General features: G+C 39.2%; 3 protein-coding genes across 5 annotated transcripts in view; all 3 read left to right on the forward strand.

Annotated features, from left to right (window-relative positions):
- Rdl (Resistant to dieldrin) overlaps positions 1-3,949 on the forward strand; it is a 34,757-nt gene extending 30,808 nt beyond the window's left edge. For both annotated transcript variants that reach the window (XM_017899520.1, XM_017899521.1), the window contains 4 exons: positions 589-873; positions 1,148-1,296; positions 2,581-2,725; positions 2,988-3,949. In XM_017899520.1, the coding sequence (XP_017755009.1) occupies positions 589-873; positions 1,148-1,296; positions 2,581-2,725; positions 2,988-3,133 (725 nt within the window). In that variant the 3' untranslated portion in view covers positions 3,134-3,949. The remainder of the gene's footprint in view (positions 1-588; positions 874-1,147; positions 1,297-2,580; positions 2,726-2,987) is intronic.
- Positions 3,950-17,751: 13,802 nt separating this feature from the next.
- On the forward strand, positions 17,752-20,605 carry Hsp90 (heat shock protein 90). The gene is made up of 3 exons (XM_017899524.1): positions 17,752-18,072; positions 18,191-18,309; positions 18,521-20,605. Exons 1-3 carry the CDS (start codon positions 17,923-17,925, stop codon positions 20,415-20,417), a joined length of 2,166 nt encoding a protein of 721 aa, XP_017755013.1. The 5' UTR covers positions 17,752-17,922; the 3' UTR covers positions 20,418-20,605.
- Positions 20,606-20,699: 94 nt separating this feature from the next.
- On the forward strand, positions 20,700-25,606 carry Tudor-SN (staphylococcal nuclease domain-containing protein 1). 2 transcript variants are annotated; one of them, XM_017899523.1, is made up of 10 exons: positions 20,700-21,172; positions 21,399-21,766; positions 22,240-22,361; positions 22,452-22,594; positions 22,683-23,177; positions 23,263-23,740; positions 23,816-24,446; positions 24,533-24,982; positions 25,063-25,269; positions 25,368-25,606. In XM_017899523.1, the coding sequence occupies exons 2-10, from the start codon at positions 21,716-21,718 to the stop codon at positions 25,470-25,472; spliced, it is 2,682 nt and encodes an 893-aa protein (XP_017755012.1). In that variant the 5' UTR covers positions 20,700-21,172; positions 21,399-21,715; the 3' UTR covers positions 25,473-25,606. The 2 variants fall into 2 exon arrangements, with proteins under 2 accessions (XP_017755012.1, XP_017755011.1); XM_017899522.1 differs by lacking the exon at positions 20,700-21,172 and adding an exon at positions 21,210-21,242.
- The last annotated feature ends 1,055 nt before the right edge of the window (positions 25,607-26,661 follow it).

Raw genomic sequence — 26,661 nt, forward strand, 5'->3', positions numbered from 1 at the left:
CGGAGCAAAGGGGACCAGAGTGAGAAAGAGAGAGCTATAAACCACCGGAAGCTCGTTCCGCGAAAAGAAGCAAGCAGCAACTCGATTTTCTATCCACGCCGATTCCTCGTCCCGTCTCTCCTGCCACGCTATCGACCTCGCGTAGACCTCTTCTCCTCGAGTCTACACGTTCTCCAGTAGACGACTCACGCACGAGATCCATCAACGCCACGAAACTTTGCTTAACATCTTGCCAGCCATCGTGCAACGCGTACCCGTCCGATGCAGACAAGGGAAACGTCGAGAGGGAAAAAGAGAGAAAGAGAGAGAGAGAGAGAAAGAGAGAAAGAAATGACAAGAGGGAAGAACGCTTTTCCTGGCCTTCGCTAGTCGATGAGAAGCGTAGAGAAGGCAAAGGAGAAGGAAAATTGATAAGGGGCCGCTGGAGAAAGAGAGAGATATAGATGTAAAGAAGGGAAGTATAAAATGGAAGGGGCAGAGTGGAAAGGGAGACATGGAAAAAAAAGGAACGAAGAGTAAAGAACGGAAAGAGACATTTCATGGCGCCTCTCCGTCCCCCTGTCCTAACTGTCGATCTTTTAATCGTAGGAAATTATTCGCGGCTGGCCTGCGAGATCCAGTTCGTACGGTCGATGGGCTACTACCTGATTCAAATCTACATTCCCTCGGGCTTGATCGTCATTATCTCGTGGGTGAGCTTTTGGCTGAACCGTAACGCGACCCCCGCTCGGGTGGCCCTCGGAGTAACCACTGTGCTCACCATGACCACCCTAATGTCGTCGACGAACGCGGCGTTACCGAAAATCTCCTACGTCAAGTCCATCGATGTTTACCTGGGCACGTGTTTCGTCATGGTGTTTGCCTCGTTGCTCGGTGAGTACTATCGTTCAATCCGCCATCCTCTTTCTATTCTATTCTATTCTATTCTATTCTATTCTATTCTATTCTATTCTATTCTATCCGCGCTATGGTCCCTCCCAAGACAGAGGAGACGACAAAAGGGAAGAAAATTCGCGAACTTCCCGAGCGCGTCGCTTTCCTTTCGGCTTTTTCAGCGAGCGAGACAACGAGGTTGCCGTACAACTTTGCCGATCGTTGTTTCGTTTGTTCCGACTCATTATTTGCGTGGGTTTCTCTGTCTTCGCAGAATACGCGACGGTGGGCTACATGGCAAAGAGGATTCAAATGAGGAAGAACCGGTTCCAAAAAATCGCAGAGAGTATGAAGACGGCGAGGGAGAATCCAGGACCGCCCGGAGTACCAGGTGATCACGGTGATCACGCGCCTAAGCAAACTGTGAGTGTAACATCGGCCAACCTGTCGCGCCCCTTTCGTCTTTCTTTCCGATTAGAATGTTTCAGTTGCCGTCGACATTGCCACGCGTTTACGCCTTTAGTCACGTAGCTCGAACGAGAAAGACTGTCTCTAGCCGTAGTAGAGTAGCGTCATCATCAGTAGTGATCACGTTAGAGCTAGCACGTTATTTTCGCTAGTCCAACATTGCATTTTATCCACGAGACCATCGTTATTTTTTGCTACTTTTCCGCGAGTTTCATGCAGCCTAGCGTCATAGCTGAACGATACCTAGCAGGCCCCCCCGACCACGGATCGAACGCGAAGTTGTTGGCGATAACGCATGATTCGCGATTCGATCTTCGCCGTGGTCTAGCAGAAAAACAGAGGGAGAGAAAAACGAAATGTTTTTTTTCTCGCTCGAAAACCGAGTGAGCCGCGAAAGGTCAAAAGCTAAAAGGTTCTGTGAAATGAATTCCCATTCGGTCGTGTTGCGCCGGTCGGCGCGGTTCGTGCCCGGACATGCGATGCACTATAAATTTTCTTTTAATCTCCGGGATTGTGAAACGAGAACGAAAAATATTAAAGGGAGCTCGGGGGGGAGGGCCGGGACAGACGGGAGACAGAAAGAAGGCTGGAAAGGAGGCGGTGCCGACGGATGGATGGCATTGCAGTGCGCGCGTAAAATGTCACCAGGATAAGGCGTTTTAATTAATTCTGAACTGGATTAATTACTCGTTCTTTGACACGTTGTACACGGCCCGCCGCGGTATAAACAAGAACGCTTCGTGTCACACGGCTCATTTCATCGGCCGGTTTACGATTGCGGGTGGAAAAAGAGACAAATAGCGCGGCAAAGGGACTAAGAGGGAGAAGCGTTAATGAAAATGACACGTAGATAAAAGCAAAACGACGTTGTCGGTATCTTCCTCTCCGTTTCCTGCTTTCAAACGTGATTAAACGCGAACACGAAGCCCCCATTAACGCGGAAGCCACCTCGTAGTAGCTCCGGCTCAGTTCAATTACATTTCGTAGCGTCGATCGAACGTAAACAAACGCGAAAATCGCGAAAGAGTCGATACAGAGATAAGACGAGTCGATGCGTCTGGGAAGTTCGATCTGTAAACGCGAAATCGCGAGAGGAAAATCGTACGAGATACTAGTAGAACACGCGTTTGTCCATCCTCGATGTCGCATGCCAATCTACCAAAGTAAGGGGTTCTCCTCGAAAAAGGACACCCCACGCCGAACTGCCGTGTCTCTTGTAAGTGGTCCCGTGTTGTCCAGGAGGTGCGGTTCAAGGTGCACGACCCGAAAGCACACAGCAAAGGAGGAACGCTCGAAAACACTATAAATGGACGAGCCGACGAGGAGGCAGCGCCCGCGCCGCAACATCTCATTCATCCTGGCAAGGATATCAGCAAGCTTTACGGTAAGACCTAATATTCCACTTGGAGTTTACAAGTTAAATTAACCGTGCACGTTTCGCGAGAAGAATCGCGATATTCAGAAGAATAAATAGCTCGAGAGTCATTGAAATTCAAGCCTTTTCCCATCAATGTTCAATGGTAAAATTGTCCCCCCCGGCGAGAAGTAAGATCTACCGGTAGAAAGATACATCTACGCTTTCGTTGAACAAACTATATCCCGACTAGTCGAATCAAGGTAACGCAATGATTGCTTTTTCTTGCCAGGTATGACGCCATCGGATATCGATAAATATTCCCGCATCGTGTTTCCGGTATGCTTCGTCTGTTTCAACCTGATGTATTGGATCATCTATCTGCACATCAGCGACGTCGTGGCGGACGATCTGGTGCTTCTCGAGGAGGCGAAATAAACGAAGAGAATCCGACGATCGCGCGTGTACGGCGAACGAAACGTGCGGTTAAAGACAGATACGAAAGTATTGGAAACAAGGGGTGGGCCACGGGGTGAGACCTGTTCGCAGAAGGGACTAAGAGATTGATCCACGAAACTGAGAATCAATGTCCCACCGGAGTGCGACGGACTAAAATAACGCTGTGATTACTTCGATACGAAGGGAGATAGAGATAAACTGTACAAGCTGAACCGATATATAGGCACACGAAGAAGAGCAAGAAAGATCGTAGCGAGAACGATCGAAGATGAAGGTCTCTCGGTTGGCGACCGCTAATGGCTGACCTAACCGTGAACGCTGTTTCGATACCAGATGGAAAGTGTCAGACCAAAGACGTCGTCGAAGGGGTATACGAAGGAAGAAGCCAGGCCTCTGTGCCTCGTCGAGTAGCGGCAGTAGAGACAGTCGCTGGTCAGACACGACGGACGACTAAAATGCGCTGTGACTACTACTTCGCGACATTCCAAATCGTTGCACGCCGATTTCCATCGCTCAATCTCGTCCCCGGGTTTGATCGCGACGACGACGCGAGCGTATATTTATCCACGATACGCGCGAGAGATGGAAAGTGGAGAAAAGCGAGAGAACGCTGGCAGGAATGGAGAAAAGGAAAAGAGAGAAAGAACGAAAAACGGATGAGAACAAACGGATGGAAAGAAATTCGAACTAACTGCGAATCCACGAGCGTGCATACCTTAAACATTGCCAGTCTAGGTACCTAGATCTTTAAAAGGGAAGAAGAGAATACCTTCGATATAAACACTTGTCAATTTAGCCACCATTATATACATACATATATACATACATATAAATAAATATATATATATTAAAAAATATATATATATACATAGTATATAATTAACTAAACGTAAGGGAGAACACAAAGGAGAAAGCTCGTCAAGTTCGAGACCGACTAATCGAGACGAGGCCAACGGAAAACGAGAACTTCTAAGAACGATTCGATCGAGAATTCAACGATCGTCGCTCGAATGGCGCTCGAATGGCGCTCGAGTGTAAATGTGATCGAGCAGATCGACGAAAAATCGCGTGAATCTGCGTGCCTGTCCCACGTGTACGAGCGTGTGCCTTCGAGTGCGTGGGTCTCCCGCATGCGTGCATACACGAACGTGTACATGTATGCGTGCGTTTGCATGTGCCTGAACGTGAGTGTATATACGAGTGCGCGGATGAGCGTGCGTGTATGCGTGTGTCTATGCGTGGCTGCGTAAGTGCATGTGTGCGCGCGCGCGTATGTGTGTGTGTGTGTGTGTGTGTGTGTGTATTCTACGAGCGCCAGCGCACGAAAGAACAGAGAATCGAGGAGGAAAGGTTTTTATTTCGAACGAAGACAAAAACGGTTCACTACCGGAGACTGGTGCGACTTAATCCGTTAAGTAAGTACGTTCTAAGTATCCGCGTATGCAAAGAGACATACGTCGCGTACGTACGCGCACGCATATTAGGTAATTACGTGCAGACACACGTACACGATTATCCGCGCGTCGACAATACACGAGGCGATCGATCCTGGAGGCGTCCTCGCGATGGACACTGCGATCGATCCTCCTCCGCTGGCATCGAGCGCGAAGAGGAGGATCGATCGCGATCGAGCAGACGCGGCCGCGTGGACGTCGCGCGATCGACGAGCGGAGCGAGCAACAATTTCGACGCGAGTCGCATCATTTCGAGGTAGAGCTGTTTTCTCGAATGTCTTTTTTATTGCCACGAACGTTATGTGTGTCCGTTTCATTTTATACCACTTTTTTACCATTTATAGAACTCGTCGGACGAAGCGACTTTTATATTTCCGTCACTTCTATGACCGCGATCCTCCCTCGGAATCGTGTAACTTCCGTGGAATCGTCGCGGCGCGCGACCCTGTACGTGTTCGTGTACGTGGCTCAACGGGAAGTAACCTTTTAGCTCGTACTACTGCGTAGTCGCGAAAATGTTTACGTAGAGATCTACTCCCGGGACGTATGATTAGGTCGGACGTAAGAGTTATTCCAATTCTAGCGAGTTGCAAACACGAGGCGGAGAAAGGCGAGCCAAGGAGTAGTCGAAATCGGAGGCGCGAGCTTTTACCCTCCCGTTGTTTTAGCGTCGCAGAAAGCAGAGGAAAAAGAAAACGGGGGAAAAAAAGGGGGGGGGGGGAAAGGAACGAAGAAAAGCGCACCGCGATCAAACGAAATCAAACCAGCTTTCTTCTGTTTAATGACACGCAAGCGTAGAGAGAGAAACGCTTTCGCGAAACTATTCGAAAAACGTCCTCGCTGAAGAAAGCGGAGGAGAGGACAGGAGGGAAGAGAAACGAGAGAGCGGGAAGAGAATCTCGAGGAAAAAGAAAAGGGAAAATCCGGGAAAAATTCGCGACCCCTTGAATCGTCTTTCTTCTAACGGTTCTTCGCGGTCGTATATCACTTGGCGGGCGAGTTACGTATACCCAGCGGTTAAACGTAACCGCAAGCGCCCTTGTTTCCCATTCGAATCCGACCTACGTCCTATCGAGCAAAAGAACAAGCGAAATTGTAAGGGTAAGCCGGGTGTCGCGATGGTTCGCGCGGCGGCGTTGCATAAAGCGTACGCGAGAAAACGAGCCGCGATCGCATTTATCCTCGCGCGTGGATTAGTTTTACCGTCGAACACACGTACACCGCGGTGCGGTCCTTCCGTGGAGAGGCCCTTCGTCTTCCCCGGTAGCTGTTCCGTCGGTACGTTTTTGCCGAGTTAATTAACGCCAATTGTATGCCGTTCTACTTCCGTCTTTTGGATACTCCATGCTGCCTGCTCGCGTTTTTCCATCCACCGTTTCTGTACGCGCGTGTGCGTGTGCGCGACCAGGCGTTCACGTACGCGGGCCACACCGCGCCGTGAATACCGTCGTCACGCACACGAACGAGACATCTTCTTGATTCCCCCTCGTGCATACACGCATACGAACGTACACGCGTCTCTCGTTCTCTCTTTCTTCCCCGACTCCTTCTCCGTTCCTGTCTCTGTCGCTCTCTCGCACCCTCTCCCTCTGTCTGTCTTTTCATTCCACCCCCTCATCCCTCTTTCTCTGTGTCTCTTCTGTCTCTTCCAACGCGGTTGCTGGCTGCAGACTGGGTCGTGGAAGCTTGCCATTCAGGATATCGACCAGCTGACACGCCCAACCCACCCTCCACCACCCTCTGTCCTTCTCTCTCTCTCTCTCTCTCTCTCTGTCTGTCTGTCTGTTTGTCTGTCTCTCTCTCTCTCTCTCTCTCTCTTTCTCTCTGCCGCTGTCTCTCGGTCCCTCTTTCCTTCTTTTTCCGAGCGCTCTCCGCCGCTCTTCTCTACAATCGCCAAACAGTCCGTTTGCCAGACGCTCTTGCTCATTGTGCATTTAATAAGGAGCTTCTTGCCTTGGTACTCTGCGAGAATTCTTTATAAAAGTAGGTAATCTTGCTCGAGGACCTCCTTGGTCGCCATCCCCCTCGAATATACGGAAGAAGTGGCCGAGGGAAGTTCGTGTTTGACCGTCCCGTTGCACCCCCCCCGAGAACCCGCGGAACGACAAGATAACGAATGCCCCTTAATTAACCCCGTCGTCGTTGCGTCGTTATCGACGCGTTACAGCACGCGTTCGCTTATTATTATTTGATCGATCGTGAATTCGGTGAAATCGGTCGAGATCGGTCATGCACCGCGACTCTTTTCGATCTGGGTCGATTCGCGAGGAACGAGGGAGAGAAACACGCACCGGGGGACGAAGCAAAAGGGGCAATCGATCCCGACGGCGAGGTGGGACGGGACGTAAATTAACATTCTTAACCCTCGTTCGTCTCTTCGTTCTGCACGTATTATGATATAATTGTAAGTATATCGACGATACTTCCACGTCCGCCCCACCGGAAGCATTATTATGCAATTTATATATAATTGTACATCTGTTATCTACTTGGAGTCTCTATTATAGCGAGAAAGAAAGGGAAAGGAACTAGCGTTTTATCGTTGTGATATATTCTATAGTGTCTATATGCATTTATTCATACGTATATCGCGTATGCATTCATGCATACCCACGTGTTTGTACGTATGTACGTTATATACGTGTGCCTATTGTTTACGTTAAATCTATGAGCCGTGTGTGCGCGTGTGCACGAGGAACTGGCACGTCCCCCCGAAAGTGACGAGGGTAAGGAGCTCTTCCGTAGCTGGCAAACTATGATAGGTAGTTAGGCTGAGCTGTAAGCGAATTATACCGCCAGGACGAAGAAAGGACCTTCTCGATATATAACACTTCGTTTTTATTCCTTTTCTTTTCTTTCCTATTTTCTCGTTTTCTCCGCTTTTCTTTCGTTTCTCTCGCGACGAACGATGCAAATTAGACGATAATCCGATAGCGCACGGTATACGCCGAAAACGAAACTGTAATATACAGAGGAGAATCGTGGGAATGGTCTTCGCTGAACGAACATTTCCTGTCCATTTCTATGCGAAATGATCACGCGTATATATACGTAAGCTTATTCGATACGTTTCGACGGAAAGCGAACGCGCGCGCGCGGCCGCAAGAACGGAAACGCGATAGTTCCAAGTGGTAAAAATAGAGAAATCGCGTGTAGGATGTAACTCGTATCTGCTACGTATGTGTCTACATACCCGCGCATACACTCGCACGCGTACACGGATATTTACGATTGCTCATTCGAGCAACGTTTCTCTCGCTGTCTGGTTCTCGAGCATTCTCGAGAAAATCGAGTACGCCGAAAACGCGATTAGAACAACGATTGGCAAGCGACACATCGATTCGCGACCAAGTAATCGAAACGACGACACTTCGAGGCGAACTTGGCGTTTCTCTTCTTCGACAGCGCGACGCGTAGATCGGTGAAGAAATATTGAGAGAGAAAAAGAAAAAGAGAAGTAAATTAGAAAATGGAAAGAAAATCAATGATAGCATGATTCGCGGTATAACGTCATCGACGAGCACGCTTGTATCACGAACAAGCTGACGCACGTGTTGATACGTGCCTTGAAAAACGCGCGCCAGTTCCTCCGAACCGACCACGGTCAATTATTATTATTCCTATGGTTATTATTGCTATGATTACTATTATTATTATTATTATTATTACAAGACTCGCGTTATCGACGGTCACCTACGTATATATATATATATATAGATAATTATTACCGCGTAATTATATTACCAAAGACAAAACGATATCGTTTAATTACCGGTGAGCACCATCGACGCGCGCAGCTATCTCGGCGATCAAACAAGACGAAACAAGGGGGTCGGGGGGTAAAACCAAAACGTAAAAAAGAAAAAACAGAAAAAATAAGGAGAAAAGGGAGAAAGAGAGGAAACCTATTAATACTATACAAATCGATCATCTTGTAAATACGAGTTTTATACAGAGCGATTGTATTCGTTAAAGAAAAAAAAAAGAAAAAAAAACAGAGAGTACCTACTGCGAAGTAATATATACATATTATATATATACATATATATATACATATTATATATATATATAAATATATATACGCAAATGTAGTGCACATGAGAATGTGACTGTTCGCACATATTTAGGTAAATCACTTTTAAAGTATAGGGGAAAAAGAAAAAAAAGTAGACTGGAGGCACGTCGGGGGACCGAAGCGAGTACGTACATTCGTTCGTTCGTTCGTTCGGTAGTGAATGACGATTAGCTGGGAAAAATGTTGACAAATCGGTGTGAAAGGGGCAAGACAAAGAGAAAGAGAGAAAATGAGAGAAAGAGAGAGAGAGAGAAAGAGAGAGAAAGAGAGAATATCGAAGTATCCGAAGGAAACGTAGCGAATGTTTGATGCGCGGCGAGCGAGAGTATTTTCCAAAATCGACGAATCGATCGAGAAACGTGCACGAAGAAAACGAAGACGACCATACACGATACTCGGATCCGTTCGCGATTTTCCCGGTTCTTTCCCGCGTTACTCGCGAGAAATTCGTCGCGACGCACCAACGGACGCGCAAGATCGAAACGATCCCGATTTCGAATCGATACCTCGATCTTGCACGATCGTTCGAGCACGCTTGAAATCCTGTCGTAAAGTCGAAGAAACGCGCGATTGCTGAAAGAGAGGCTGCTCGATTTTCATTTCGAACCAACGTTTGTTTTCGTAACAGGAATATTGCGTGGAGGCATGAAGAAACGTGACACGGCCCGTTTCTCGTCGTTCGAAGACGATCTTCGATGAGACAGAATGCACGCGCGGAGAAGAAAATGTTCCTATCGAGAAGGCGAAATATTTCCGTGAGAAAGATCGACCAAGAAGAGATCGGTTAGACGCGGACGCGATCCGACGCCGTGCTCGTGGTCGTCCTCGTCGATGCACCGACGTCGTAAACGAACAAGAAAACAAGCCACGAGGCGTGCACACGACAAGACCATGTGAGTTCAAATCGCGTTGTAACGAAAACTGCCAACTTCATATTGCAATATACGTTTTAGTCAATCGTGGCGATGCGCGACAAGGAAAAACCGGTTGACGAAACGGTGGAATTAGAGAAAAAATGAGAAAAAAAAAAGAAAAAAGACAAAAAAAAAAAAGCACTAAGCGACAAGGAATTGGAAAAATCTGTCTGATGGGGTGTGAAACACCCACGAGACCTTTTTTTCGGTTCGACGATCGATCGATAGCAGGAGAATACTCGGAGCAACGTTTCTCCCGTTGTATTTTCGTTGCACCCAGTTCGATTTAACGACGAACGATCCGCGGTTCGCTGCACGCCGCTTTCGCTGTTCGCGTCGCGACGCACGGGACGAAACGCGCGCGCAAGCTCAACGATCTCGCGAAACACGACGAACATTTCGATCAACTCGATATAGCGATGTATCTTCGAACGGATAAAAAACGTGTTCAACGTGTTTTGTAACCTGTATCCGTTCCCTTAGGTTTCGTAGCCGAAAGAAAAGAACAATTTGTATTATCATCCTGCTCAAAATAAAATTAACACCGCCGGGTTACGAATATATACCACTTGGGCGTGTCTGACTACACATTCACGCGTACGTATGAATTGATTTAGCAGCCAACCCTTTGATTTGGGAAAGTTTCGAAGTAGAGATGAAACTGGAGCGAACTGAATCGGAAGACGTTCAGAGTAGCTCGTTGCTCAAGCCTCGGTTTTAAGCGAATCACGATGTTACGACAATGGTCCGTTTTAACCATTGCCCCGTGGCGTGTTAGAACGGATCCCGCAAACTAACGAACAAACAAATGTGAATTTTAATCGATGAATATTAATAACACCGTTTACATTAGACTCCGATAAGCTATTGAATATTTATACTTTCATTTAGCATCCCGTTGCTTTCATATACCACCCTTGCGCGTTTATTAGCGAACGAGATTCTTAAGACTTTCACGACCTCGCTTTTCTTTCCTTTTTTCCCCCTTTTTTCTCTTGCACTTTATATCGTTCGAGGTTCCCGCTGGTGTAAATCATTTTTACGACCTTAATGGGTCCGTTTTAACAGCGTCGCAAGAACGGCCGAGTTTATCCTCCCGAATAGCTGGAATTCTTAGGCAAATTAACCGTTTATGATCCAGCGTCACGTATGGCGTGTCGCTCACAACCGTGCGCCGAGCTGATAAACGTTTGTCAAACGAACAAAGATATTAACGCGACGAAGAGAATGGAAACGAAAGATGGGCGAGAAATGTAAATGGAAAGTGCGAATAGTATCGGGTAAACTCGATATCGACTGCTTTATTTCGGGTTAGAGGCAGACTTCTAGAACTATCCGGTAAGAGGAAACGATTCGCACTTAGAAACCTCGAACGGTATTAGCTGGCGTCGGGCTTAAATATACGCGAGCGTACACGCCGAGAACGATGTATTTCTGTTCTCGGGTCTGATCAACGAGAAAGCATGTCCCGCTTCGTATTACGCAAGTTTGCAATTTCGTTTCGCGTAGTTGCCAGAATCTTCCGGAACTTGGCACGCTATCGTTCGTAAACCGCTTGAAAACTTCGAAAGCCCTTCCTAATCGGACCTCTACCCGCGTTGCATACAGCGAAAAGGAGAGACGAAAAGTGATGAAAAAAAGAAAACGAAAGAGAAAAACGAATAAAATAAACGAGTTGTTCCTATGTTTGATGGGAGCCGTGCGGAACGTCTTCGATCGGGATGAACGCGAAGCTGCGGAATTGGAGGACCGAAGATCGGGAATGGTTATCGTGCAAATGGACGACCGAAGGAAGAAGAACGAAAGTACGACGAGATATCGCGTGGCGAACTGTCTTGACAAGAGTACCAAATTCTAAAATGTATTTAATAACACACACTAACTGCATTATGTTGTAGAAACGTATTCTACGGTCGTTAACGATAAGAAGAACAATGTAGATACACGTAACCGACACATCCACACGTACGTACACGGTACGGAAGAAAACACACGCATGCATACAGACATACATACACGCATACACGAAGTGATACATATACATAGGCATACACACAGCGTGACGCGACGCGACGTACACGTATACACACGAACATACCCCGTAGGTTGGGCGATTACCATCTCGAAGCGATTATACATATATATAATTAATTATAAATATATATATATAAATATATACATATACCAGCACTTGGTAGATATAGGTACACCCATACGTTTACCTATACTACCTTAAAAAAAAAAAAAAGGGAAAAAATATAACAAAATGATAACACTTTTACGTGGCTGTAACGCGCCGATTCTACGAGAGATAGAGAACGCGACGAGAGGAGAGAAGAGGAGAGAAGAGAAACGACGCGCGAGAATGAACGACGTTGCATTTTGCACGAAAGGGGCGTATATAACAGTGCGAATATACATACATAACACACAATAGCGTTAATAGAATCCGTGAGAGCGTGTGTGGTTGATTTAGCCGAGTAAGCGTGAATCGTCCGTGTAAGAATGCGTGTGCGCGAGTGTATCTCCGTGGTTTGTATTTTATTGCGGAAGTTCCTGTTCCTCGAGAATTAACGAGAAGAAATTAGACAAAGTCGAAGAAGCAAATGCAAAATACGCGTAGTCGAGAGCGGATGAAAAAAATCGAACCGGCCAAGAGAGACCGAGTTTTTGTAGATCCTTAAAGAAAACGAAAAAGAAAAAGAAAAAAAAAAAAACGAAAAAAGATAAAAAAAATACGATTGCGCGGGTGCCTCGATATCTGCTCGATTGATCGATCCTTTTCCTGCGTTTCGTTTCGAGAAACAGTCGAGAATCTCGTTTTGCACCACGACCACGTAAAAAAATAACTTTTGTTCGCATGAGAAACGAAGTAGCATCGATTGGCGAACGTGATCTTCCTTTTGAGAGTAGCGAAACGTCGAGAAACTATACATAGAGAAGAAAATAACGAGAAAAGCGGACAGATTACGGTACGCAGTTAATTTATGGTTAGTCGTGTGCCATTAAAAAACCGTTTTTTGTAATATCCGAATAAAATGCATGGTCGACGACAACGTATATAAATATCAGCTCAATTACCATTTGATCGTCCCATAGATAGGCGATTGTTCGTTGAAAACGGAACCATTCTCACCCTTTCGACGAATAGCTAACAGGGAGCGCGCATAGGAACGAGTTACCCTCGAAATCGCAATTAGATTATCGCGGTAGAACGAAATTCGATGTGACAAGCGAAATTCTAATCTATCAATGACGCTCGCCGAATGCCGGAGAGAAAAATGCCCGTTGTAGAAGAGTAAACCGAGAACAATTTATATAACCTAACAAGAGACCAAAGAATACACGAAAGGCGAAACTCAACGAAAGCAACGTTAAAAATCTTTGATACTTTCCAAACCTATTTCTTTTTCTTGCTCGTATTCCGCCGCATTTGCTCTTCTTTCTATTTTCGCTCTTTGGTTTCAATCCCGTACTAATAGCCTTACGCTTGAACCACTTTGTTACGCAACATGCTGAACAAACATTAAACCACGCCCGTCGTGTTACGCGAATCGCATAAATCGAATTACTATGCCTCTCAACTGACCTTACTCCCAATATTTTCAGCGAGCATCTTGGCAGCCTCGAGAAAGCTAGGTTTCTTCGTAACAGGTCGATACCTTAAAATCTATTCCTTCTCTTCTGCACTTGGCAAATTCCTATCGGTAACGAATAAAAGCTTGAACACGGGTTTCAAAGTAAATCATCGAGAGACAATATCCAACGGAGAGATAGCCAGCTTACGTTCGATTATTTTTGCAAAAGTTCAAAAGACTCTTCCTGCGAAACAATTTACACTCGAATAGGCGAATGAATTCTCAACTGGTAGAATTGAATCGAAATGGCTGTAACTATTCGAATACTATTAATTAGCTCTAGCTATAGCGTATTCGAGTTTCGAGTAAATAAATTTTCACCGTTTAATACGTCGTAAAATGAAAGTTGAACCTAGCAACTGTTAAACCTATTTCGTATTCATTTCTCTACGATGGAAATCGAACGAATGTTATCCTTGGATCAAGCAGCGGATATTTCGCTCTACCAGTGGAGGATTAATTCCGTTCGCAGCGTTTCGTCGTGCACCGTGCTTCACTTTCGTCCACTGCAGCAACCTTTTCATATTTTCATCGATAGTCACAAGTTTGTTCTCATCATTCGTACATAGTTAACGAACGTGAAACTGACATCCAACGAGCGCGATTCGAGGCGAAACGATATATTGTAAATAAATCAGGTGATAAAAAAATCGAAGAGAGAGGGAAGAGTGAGAAAGCGTTGTAAATGAAAGAAGACAAATGTGAGAGTGAGTCTGAGGGAGAAAATGCAGATTCAATAGGGGACAAAAAGGGAGTGTACGTGAGTATGAGTGTATTAATAAGTTACGACACACAATCGTATTACATGCGTTAGAATTGGAGAATTGCTCGTACTGACTGTCGAGAAAAGGATATATTAACGGGACGTAAGCGTATCCTCGCGCTCGTGTCGTTTAGATAAAAAAAAAGGATCTAAAATGAAGTAAGAAAGAAAAAGAGAGAAAGAGTGACGGTGAGAAGGAAAGAAAGAAAGGAGTAAATAAAACAGAAGCTCTCCTAGTTACTTGCTCATTGAAATAATATTCTAAATAACGTTCGTAACGGAATAAAAGTCTAAATACGCATCAGTATAATGAGAAATAATTTTACGTACATGTAAGTAAGAATTACGCGCGCGCGGCTGCAGTCATGCGCGCGCACATGCGCGCCATTTCTTTTTCCTTTCGCGTTTTGAATGCCCAACCTTTCCGATGATCCATATCGATCTCGAATCTCCGTGACTTGTTCCGTAAAACCGTAGATAATATTGAAAGGTTGTAATATTTTAACGATATTTTCAAGTAATAGTTATTACTGAAAACAGAGAGACAGAGAGAGAAAGAAAGAGAGAGAGAGAGAGAGAGAGAGAGAGAAGAAGCGAAAGAGAGAATGCGAGAAAGAGAGAGAGAGATATATATGACCCTTTCCTCCTTTTATTAATATTTATAAGTTGATGCTTCCTAGCGAAAGAGTATTAATATAGTGGGACGATGGAACTTCAACGTAATAGAAACTGTTAAAAAGATATTATAGATATTGAGAGTAGACTATAGAATCACTTTGCAACATTGGTGCTTTTTACCTACAACAAAAAAGAACACATTTAGATTCCGCACTAAAAACACAATCCATACTGTTTCCAACAATTACGCACGGTATGTTTTTAATTCAGATAATAAGTACGCGAAAAATAAGAAATGCTCTGTTAATTGACGACCCACTGTATTACGATGCAGTTTATTTCTCGAAATTGCATAATTGTTTGTAAATCCATTAAAGATGAAAAAGAGATAGCTTTCAGTAAATAAATATACACAAAATGGTTCATAACATGTTTTATAAATTGCGTTTGTATAAATGAACTAATGAAATATATTCGACAGATATGCGGTGTCGTGCGCATGCCTGTCCGCCGCTCTGCGTTCACGAAGGATCACGATTTCTATATATTAAGGTCGATCGCTGTGTGCTGTACAATTTAACAGTGAGCATGTACGGCCTGTGAAAAATTACAAGCTTGTAGCAGAAAAACAAAGAGAAAAATATATAGCAACAGAAAAAGAAAAGAGATGCACCCGAAACCACCTGCAGCATAACCATCTTTTAATGGCGGCGAATATAACATACACTGTTACGTAACGAGTATAACGCAAAAGAAAATCGTATCGTTGCATGATCGATATACCTAAATGAAACTATTACTACGTGATACGACATTACTATGTAAAAGTTTTTATTGCGTGAGTAAAATTATGTTATGGATGAAAATGTGTACCTTGTAAATAATAAATCTCGTCCTTTTCTTCGTGCATCGAACACACTACCGGCCAAACAATGTCCTTTCACACACGTTTCGATCGGAATTCGACAACGATCGACTATCTCACATCACCCGTGATCATCTGGGTTTTACCTACAAATAACGTTTAACTATCACATTCTTATCACTTATTAGTTCATCGGAGTACACTTTTTATAAAAGAAACTTTATTATTTAACACAGAAAAATAGAAAAAAATGTGCAGCGCAATTTGAACGTATCATACGTCACGTACAAATGGCGTCACAAAATGTTTCCTTTACGGTCACGTGACCGCAAAATCCTGTTATATCTGTTGCAGGTATCTGCAGTGCTAACAAGTATTCATTCCTACCGATAGATGGCAAATTTGAAGCTAATATGACCATTACATTGGACACACGTATTGTTAAATTCATTAAAAAGAAATCGATTTCCTTTTATTTCACGATAAATCATATATCATCTCTAAGTACATGCATTTTTTATTTATCGGAATACATTAATATATAAAAATCATAAAAAATAAAAGAATATTTAAATCTTTAGATTTTCTCAGAAACTACTTTCGAAAACTATATTTTAGGAACACGTACACCTATATGAGACTAAATTTTTAATTTATTAATGTTGTATACAAAATAAAATAGATGTATGTGCAAAATAGGGATTGCGCAACTACGAAAATGCATATATTTAGTATCTATGTATACATCTCACTTAACTACAAAGGACTCAAACCCAGTATAAATTTTAAAACAATTATTCTCAATTAAATTGTGAAATGATAGATTCATCGATTTGTTGAAGTGTGTCTTTAAATACTGAAATTATTTGTGTTATAACACAGCAAAATAGTATTGTTTCATAATAGTTCAGAAATAAAGTGTTAAAGTCTACCTAACCTTCTTCTATTCCCTATTTTCTACAACACTCTACACACGAAAGTATGTGCACTGCAATTACGTTAATAACCTAACCTATTTTTTTACTGTCGTTTCTACAAATGTATAAACACTGTATACATCCTTATTTTCGTTTGCTTTGCTTTCGTAAAATAAAATCAAGGTTAAGGACATTCACTCGAATATTCTCGTATTTCTCGTAATTTTCTAGTATTTTTATGTTTGTCTCTCTAGAGATAATGTACTATTCGTTTTACTCCATAAATTGTTTGGATACGAAATTTTACTAATTACACAATGAAAATTTTGTTACAACTAGTTTTACAAAGCAAAAACAAAAATAAGTATTATAAATAAAGTGAATTATTATGTGAATACCATTTTTAATATGACTAAGCAAACACAGTATCATTGATCATTCCTGACAAACTCCTGCTCATTTTCTTAAATTATGTAAAAACATATTATTTCAAGAAAATATATTGTGGAACTATGTAGAAAAAATATCGATTTGCCTCCGTTTTGTATATTCTACAAGTATATTATTAAATCACGTTTGTTCTGAAACAAAATTATTAATAAGATTTCGATTTTATGAAGAATTTATAACGTAATACAAAATATGAAATGACTATTATGTTGTAGAAAAAGTATAGATATAAATTTTTAAATATATACATAAAATCAATGAATTTAATTCAGTAATAAAATTATTAGAAATGTGATATTTAATAGCAGTTTCATAATTTTATCTTTTTATATTAAATATTCAGAATATTTTTGTTCACGACAAAAATACATATAATTTAACATGTGTTTCATGAAAAATACCTTCTAGAATTGTAAACGAAAATTGTACCAAATTTTATGCAAGATTCCATAAATATGAAAGAATACTACGTACATAGTATTAAACAGCATTACACTCGTAGTATCGTGTGCATATATACACAGGTCATTGTACAAATTTTTGGTGTCTGTCTCATAAGCTTCTCTCAATTCTCAGCTCCGAGGTATCGCGATGTTTCTAGACATGTGCAACTATGTCGTCATTTCCGATTACTACGTAAGTGCATTTGGAAGATATTACTTTTGTCGCATTTTTCATGTGAATAGCTTGAATTTCATTTGTTGAATATATTTAAAATTAATTTTATAAATATTGAAACTATTTTCTTTTAAATATTACTCCAAAAATTATTAATAAGTATTGGTTATAACAGCGTACTTGATAGAATGTTCTAGAAATCGGGCGGGCTTCCGGCAGGTGCTTTCTAGAATTTTCAAAGCTCGATAAAAGCGGCCGCTGTGCGGCACTGTCCGATACTCTGAACAGTGACTGCGCGAGAGACTGATCTCTGTAAGAGACGCTACAAACGAAACTACATTTTCCGTGTAATTGTACGTGCTGTATATTCTCAAGGTGTTAGTGTAAAGCAAGATATTTTGCTAATCTTTTGTGTATCAGTATTTAATTTTGCGTGATCAAATACACAATACGAAGATGCCGGAAGACGTCACCATGGTTGGTGCCGGTGAAGTCGAAACCTTCGCTTTCCAGGCTGAAATTGCACAATTAATGAGTTTGATCATTAACACTTTCTATTCCAACAAAGAAATATTTATTCGTGAATTGATTTCAAACGCATCTGATGTAAGTAAAATTTATTTCAATATTTCATTACATTACGTAAATTTTCTACGAAATTATTAAATAATTTCGTATCGCGTTGAGAAAAAATTGAAGTTACATTTTTATTTTGTATGTGCAGGCGTTAGACAAAATTCGTTATGAATCACTCACGGATCCGTCTAAACTGGATACATGTAAGGAATTGTTTATTAAGATCATTCCTGATAAAAATGATCATACCTTGACCATTCTCGACTCGTAAGTATTAATTTTCTAAATATTTTTCAAGTACTCTAAAACTTCATTCTATTTAATTAGAGCCACCCATGTTAATTCTCTATTGAATTTATGTACAAAATATAAATTTTTCTTATTATTACATTATGTAAAATTAGTACAAAAATTTTTATTTTCAAAAGTACCCTTTATGTTAGAAACAAAAATTAATAATAGACTCTTCTTTTTATAGTGGCATTGGTATGACAAAGGCTGATTTGGTAAACAACTTAGGTACCATTGCTAAATCTGGTACAAAAGCATTTATGGAAGCTCTTCAGGCTGGTGCTGATATTTCCATGATTGGTCAGTTTGGTGTAGGCTTCTACTCTGCTTACCTTGTAGCAGATAAAGTAGTTGTTATATCAAAACACAATGATGATGAACAATATGTATGGGAGTCTTCTGCTGGTGGTTCTTTCACTGTCCGTCCTGATAATGGAGAGCCAATTGGAAGGGGTACTAAAATTATTTTGCACATCAAAGAAGATCAAACTGAATACTTGGAGGAGTCTAAAATCAAAGAAATTGTTAAGAAGCATTCTCAATTTATTGGATACCCAATTAAGCTTGTTATTGAGAAAGAAAGGGACAAGGAATTAAGTGAAGATGAAGAAGAAGAAGAAGTAGTAGAGGAAGGAGAGGCTGAAAGTACAAGTAAACTTAAGATTGAAGAAGTTGAAGATAAAGAAGAGAAACCTAAAGATGAAAAGAAGAAGAAAAAGACTATTAAAGAAAAATATACTGAAGATGAGGAGTTGAACAAGACAAAACCTATCTGGACAAGAAATCCTGATGATATTTCTCAAGAAGAATATGGTGAATTTTACAAAAGTTTAACCAATGATTGGGAAGATCATTTAGCTGTCAAACATTTCTCAGTAGAAGGACAATTGGAATTCCGTGCATTGCTTTTCATTCCACGACGTGCACCCTTTGATCTGTTTGAGAATAAAAAGAAAAAGAACAATATCAAGTTGTATGTACGTAGAGTCTTCATTATGGACAATTGTGAAGATCTTATTCCAGAATATCTTAACTTCATTAAGGGAGTTGTGGATAGTGAAGATCTTCCATTGAATATTTCTCGTGAGATGTTACAACAGAATAAAATTCTCAAAGTCATTAGAAAGAATCTCGTCAAAAAATGTTTAGAACTTTTTGAAGAATTATCTGAGGATAAAGAAAGCTACAAAAAATGCTATGAACAATTTAACAAGAATATAAAGTTAGGTATTCATGAAGATAGTCAGAATAGGAAGAAACTTTCAGAATTGCTTAGATACCACACATCTGCATCTGGAGATGAAATGTGCTCACTGAAGGATTATGTTGGAAGAATGAAAGAAAATCAGAAACATATTTATTACATTACTGGTGAAAGCAAGGAACAAGTAGCAAATAGTTCATTTGTAGAAAGGGTTAAGAAGCGTGGTTTTGAAGTAGTATATATGACAGAACCCATTGATGAATATGTTGTACAGCAACTGAAGGAGTTTGATGGCAAACAATTGGTCTCTGTAACAAAAGAAGGTTTAGAACTTCCTGAAGATGAAGAAGAAAAGAAAAAGCGCGAAGAAGACAAAACCAAATTCGAGAATCTCTGCAAAGTTATGAAGGACATTTTAGATCAGAAAGTAGAAAAAGTTGTAGTATCAAATAGGTTGGTTGATTCTCCATGTTGTATTGTCACATCGCAATACGGATGGACCGCGAACATGGAAAGAATTATGAAAGCGCAAGCACTGCGAGATGCGTCCACTATGGGATACATGGCTGCAAAGAAACATTTAGAAATCAACCCAGATCATCCAATTATGGAAAACTTGAGGCAGAAAACTGAAGCAGATAAGCATGACAAGTCTGTAAAAGATTTGGTCATGCTTCTTTTCGAAACAGCTTTGTTATCCTCTGGCTTTGCTCTCGAAGATCCTCAAATACATGCTTCTAGAATATATAGGATGATTAAGCTTGGTCTTGGCTTCGATGATGATGACATACCAAATGTAGAAGATGAGAAAATGGATGCCGAAGTTCCTCCATTAGAAGAGGTAGAAGATGAAATATCTAGGATGGAAGAAGTAGATTAAGGCTTCTATTGTTTAAAGCTATTTAATTAAATCCAAAGACTTCTAGGATGTAGAAAGACTGTTACAAATTAATTCTACTTAAGTACTAAACAATTTTTTTTTGTCTTTCTATGTGTGACAGAATGGAGTGCCATGCTTACTCGAGTATTGCATAATGTGTGTACTACTTACTATCTCTGTATTTATTTGATAGATATGAGAAAGCAGTGGAGTTGATTCGTGCATTCCACGAAAAGCGCTCTTTAAATTAAGCCTGCCACTTGATTCTGTCTTTAAATTCTTTTTTACGATGTCACTTTCATACGTCTGCATTACCATTTTAATTTTTTTTTGCATTTGTACGATTTCATTTCGCACTTTCATCATTCCATTTTGAAATCGTCATGTAGTCAAATAAAAAAATTGAAATCGTTATGGAGTTTTGTGCGTAATAAAACAACCTTACGTATTAAAAAGTACCTCTAGTACATTTTTTAAATCCCATTTTAATTTTAATTAAAGAATCTTGAGTAATGTTCCGATGGTAAAAAATAAATTTATAATCCTTTAAATTCTTTTCATTTAAAAAATTTTCATTTAATGAAGTCGTAACTGACATAGAATAAAAATCCCTACTTTATTGATGTTGAAATTAGTAAGGATGTGGGTATACCTATGTATATTTTTAAATACTGACGTCACAACGCGTTGATGGTAATTATCGATCTAGATGCATTCACCACGCATACTGAATGGATTCATAAACCGTTTATTAAGTACGCATAGCAATCTTTTTAATATGATAGGTTTACAGTAAATGTAAAAAGCTAATTAGAGTAATATCAAGTAAGAAAGACTATTTATATATATCTTTAACAATATAATAGTATTAATAATAAACATTATACTTGTCTATATAAAAATAAATAATGAGATGTTTATTAATTATAAATTTTGTAAAATTAACGATACTTCATTCTACCGATTGAACTATTGGTGTAGGTGACCGATAGAGTGCGACACTGCAGATTGTCGAAGTGTTGCGTGTTGCCACATCACCACCAAATCAAACGTACTTGGACGATGTTTCTGTGTAGATTGCGCTCGTGCCGACTCCTCCACAATACGTGGAAAGCGTGAGTTTCTCCACTTCGATTCAACATGTCAAATTTTTCTTGAATTTCTAACGAATATTCACGAAAGAAGCAAAAACCAGCGTGTAGATAATCTTCTGTTTACCGAATAGCTTTTGCGACACGGTATAGACTGAGAAATTATAGATTTTTTCGTGGTGCTTAACGTGGTAAACGAACGACACGATGAGCGCACCCCAGGGGCAAGTGAAACATAGAAACGGTGTAGTAAAACAGGTAAGGTATTAAAATTTTATGGCAATCAGTTCATTACGAAATTTTTTATTCGAATGTAAATACGATATATGTGATTACTGTCATATATAACCTCATATTTTGACATGTGTGTGGTCATGATCGACACGGTGCAAATAATTGGTACCGACAACATATGGTCCTTGTATCGCAGTAATTTAATTTTATTTACTATTTCCTTTTAATAGCAAATTATTAATTGTCATTTGGATGTTTAGGTTGTCCCGGATATATTGTACGTAATAAAGAAATATCATTTATCTGTTTAGTATGTTTTTTATTTTATATCACTGTATTCTAATAAATCTCTAGTAAAACTTGATTTTACTTTCCTAAACTTCTATGAAAAATACAATATTACATTGTACTATTCTACTATTGTACACAATGCTATATTGAAAATTAAAAATAGATTTGATTACATCTTTTTTTGATGTGGAATGTTATATTTGAAGGTTATTTCGGGGGATACCATTGTTATCCGTGGCCAACCTATAGGTGGTCCTCCTCCAGAAGCTACTGTTATTCTTTGTAATATTACTGCTCCAAAATTAGAACGATGGAAAGGGAATGATAGGTATATTTAATTATTTATTATATCTTGAATTTGTTGAATTGGTTTATTACATTATTTATTATTAAATATACCACCAACTTTTATTTTCAGTATGGACGAAAATAAAGATGAACCATATGCTTGGGAAGCTAGAGAATTTTTACGCAAGAAACTCATTGGTCAGGATGTAGCTTTTGTTACAGAAAAATCAGTTAATACAAATAGATCTTATGGTACAGTATGGTTAGGAAAAGGTACATATTTTCATATAAATTTATTTATTTATCATCTGTTATATATGATTATATAAAATTAGTTTATTAAACTTTTTGATAACAATAGATAGAAATGGAGAAAATGTGATTGAAACACTGGTGTCTGAGGGTTTAGTAACAGTAAAAAAAGATACTAGAAATCCTAGTCCTGAACAAACACGATTAATTGAATTGGAAAATGCAGCTAAAGCAGCTAAAAAAGGGAAATGGTCAGAATCACCAAGTTCTGAACATATACGAGATGTAAAGTGGGCTGTAGATGATCCACGCAAATTGGTTGAGAAATTTGGAAAGAAGCCAGTGAAAGCAATTATTGAATTTGTATTTGATGGATCCACAGTGAAAGCACTTTTATTACCTGATTTTTACAATATAGTATTAATGATATCGGGTGTTCGTTGTCCTGGATGGCCAAATGGAAGGCGTGAGAATTCAGTAGGTGATCCCTATGCAGATGAAGCAAGATATTTTGTAGAATCCCGTCTTCTACATAGAGACGTTGAAGTAGTACTTGAATCTGTTAATAATAACAATTTCATTGGCAGCATTCTTCATCCAAAAGGTTACTAGTTTAGAACAAATTAATGAAATCAAATTTTGTTATAATTATTTGAATAAGTAATCATTAATTTTGTAATATTCAATAGGAAATATTGCTGAAATTTTGTTGAGCCAAGGTTTTGCTAAATGCCAGGATTGGTCAATTAATAATAGCAGGGCTGGAGCAGAGAAACTGTATCTTGCAGAAAAAGCTGCAAAAGAAGCACGTTTACGTTTATGGAAAGATTACAAACCATCAGGACCACAAATAGAATTTACTGGTACTATTGTTGAAATTGTCAATGCTGATGCACTTATAATTAGGACACAAAATGGAGAAAACAAGAAAGTGTTTTTGAGCAGTATTCGACCACCGTCCAGAGAAAAAAAAGCTAATGAAGAACCTAATAATGCAACTAGGAAAGATTTTAAACCGCTTTATGATATTCCATGGATGTTAGAAGCTCGCGAGTTTTTACGTGAAAAATTTATCAGGAAAAATGTAAAAGTTGTGGTTGATTATACTCAACCTGCTAGGGATAATTTCCCAGAAAAATTATGTTGCACTGTTACTTGCGGTAAAACGTACGTTATTATATTTTTTAATCATTTTTCAATTATTTTTATTAGTTGCTTTATGTAATTTAAATATTTCTTTAGGAACATCGCTGAAGCTTTGGTTGCACGAGGTTTAGCAAGAGTTATCAAATATAGGCAAAATGATGATCAGCGTTCATCTCACTATAACTTATTGCAAGTTGCAGAAAGCAAAGCAGAAAAATCTCAACATGGCTTACATGCAAAAAAAGATATTCCTGTACATAGATTAGTAGATCTTTCGAATGATCCGTCAAAGGCAAAAGCATTTTTAACGTCTCTTAAAAGAGCACAGGGCATTAAAGCTGTAGTTGAATTTGTAACAAGTGGTTCTCGTTTAAAATTATTTTTGCCGAAAGAAGATCAACTTATTACATTTGTTTTGGCTGGTATAAGAACTCCACGTTGTCAAAGATCATTGCCAGGTGGTGGTATTGTTAAAGCAGATGAATATGGTGAGAAAGCACTAGCCTTCACTAGGGAACATTGTTTCCAAAGGGATGTAGAAATAAAAATTGAAAGTACAGAAACTAAGGGAAGTGGATTTATTGGATGGTTAATAGTAAATGATATCAACATGTCTGTTACTCTTGTTGAAGAAGGTCTCGCAGAAGTAGTTACTTTCCCTGATTTTGGTGAATTAACAAGAATGCTTAAAGCTGCAGAAGAACGTGCCAAAACAAAGAAATTAAATGTATGTAGACTGTGGACTTACAATAGTATCATCATAAAATAAAATTGCAATTTGTTGGTATTAATTGTTATCTTTGTATGTTACAGATGTGGAAGAATTATGTAGAAGTACAAGTTGAGAATGAAAAAAACGAAAGTGATAAAGAAATTGTAGAAAGAAAGATTGACTATCAAGAAGTAGTACTATCTGAAGTTACTGAAGATCTTCATTTTTACACACAAAGTGTTGATCAACGTAGTATGTTGGAAAATCTACTTCTGCAATTGCGTCAAGAACTGGCATCTAATCCTCCACTTCCGGGTGCTTACAAACCCGCTAGAGGTGAATTAGCGGTTGCTAAATTTACTGGTGATGATCAGTGGTATCGTGTAAAGATAGAAAAAATTTCTGGTACAAATGTCAGTGTATTTTATATTGACTATGGTAATAGAGAAACAGTTAATGTCACAAGAGTTGCCGATTTACCGTCAAGATTTGCTAATGATAAACCTTATGCCTATGAACGTGTTCTTGCTTGTGTTGCACTTCCAAATGATGTAAGTGTTCTTATAAGAAAAATGTATATTTAAAAATTTTATGAGATATGTTATAATTTCTTATTTATTAATATTCATAGAATGATGACAAAAAGGCAGCAGTTGAAATCTTTAAGGAAGATGTAATGGATAAAATTTTATTGTTGAATACAGAATATAAACTAAACAATAATGTTACTGCTGTAACTTTAGTTGATTCTTCTACTAATGAGGATATCGCGAAAGGACTCATTTCTGATGGATTATTACTTGTTCAGAATCAACGTGACAGAAGACTCACTAAATTGGTAAATTAATGCTTTGTGTTATTATATATTTTTATATTTATCTACCTCAGGACCTCATATTACATACATACAATTATTGTCTTATTAATTCACTCTAGATTGAGGAATATAAGAAAGCAGAAGAAGATGCGAAGCATAGTCGACGTAATATTTGGAGATATGGTGATATACGAGCAGATGATGAAAAAGAATTTGGATTGTAAAGAATAAAATGCTCAAGGACTGGTTAAAAAGTGATCAATACAGGGAAAAAAGACAAGTTATGAACTGCATAATAATTATGTAAGAACCCATTGCATAGATTAATGAGAAATAATAAATGTCCATATGAGAGTTATATGTTGCATTGATTATGATGCAGTTATATTTCATTACATAAAAATATGAATTGTACATAACAATTTCAGTAATTCTTGTAATTTTTGAATGAACCACTGGCATAATATATTGCATAATATATTGTCATCAATTATTATTTGTGTTACAGTGTAAAATTTTGTTATCAATGAACTTCAAGAATTCCATGTATAACTATTTTAAAATTTTCATGATTTATGTGCAATTTATTTTTAATTATATGCATTATAATTGTGAAAAAAAGATTTTTTTTTAAGTCATATAAGAATTATGTGAAAGAATATAAAGTCCATAATTGTATATTTTGTCAAACATACTCATTTAAGTATGTAAGAATTTATATTAAGAAAGTATACTATATTTTAATTAAAACTAGCATCGGTAGATCATTGGTCAAACAGCTTCGTTATACTTTACAAAGTAAATATAAAGATATTTGCCCCTAGATTGAAGTCAGGGTTACTTTTTAAAACTTTTCGCGGATTTATTTTTTTAAACAATCAAATATTCATTACATACATCATTCTTCTTTTTTGTTTTTTTCTTCTTTTTTTTATTATTCTTTAATATTATTACAAGCTATACTCACTATTTTTTTCATTAATACATGTACACATAACTTTAAAAAACAGGGGAGGGGGGAAATATTGACGATTTTAGTAGTAAAATCAAAGAGTATTTTTTTCCTAGAACCTGAAATAATTCATGAATAAAAATACATTGCTTTGAATATACATTTGTAAAAAATGATAGAAACAATAAACATATGTGTTTAGGACATAGAGTTTTTGAAAAATTTGAAATATTCAATTTATGTGCTTAAATAAATATTACGTTGTTGATAACTTTATATACATAATTCTACATCCTAAGAATTTATAGACTTACTGGTGTAAAAACACTTTTGGTTTAATGCTTTATTAAAATGAATATATTGCTGAAATGTATAATCAGATACAGAAAAGGCAGAAATAATATATACATGTGTGTGTGCGCGCGCGCGCGTGCACACACTCTCTCTCTCCCCCCCCCCCC

The sequence above is a fragment of the Eufriesea mexicana genome, unplaced genomic scaffold (assembly GCF_001483705.2).
Source record: "Eufriesea mexicana isolate 0111107269 unplaced genomic scaffold, ASM148370v2 scaffold944, whole genome shotgun sequence".
Taxonomy (NCBI): domain Eukaryota; kingdom Metazoa; phylum Arthropoda; class Insecta; order Hymenoptera; family Apidae; genus Eufriesea; species Eufriesea mexicana.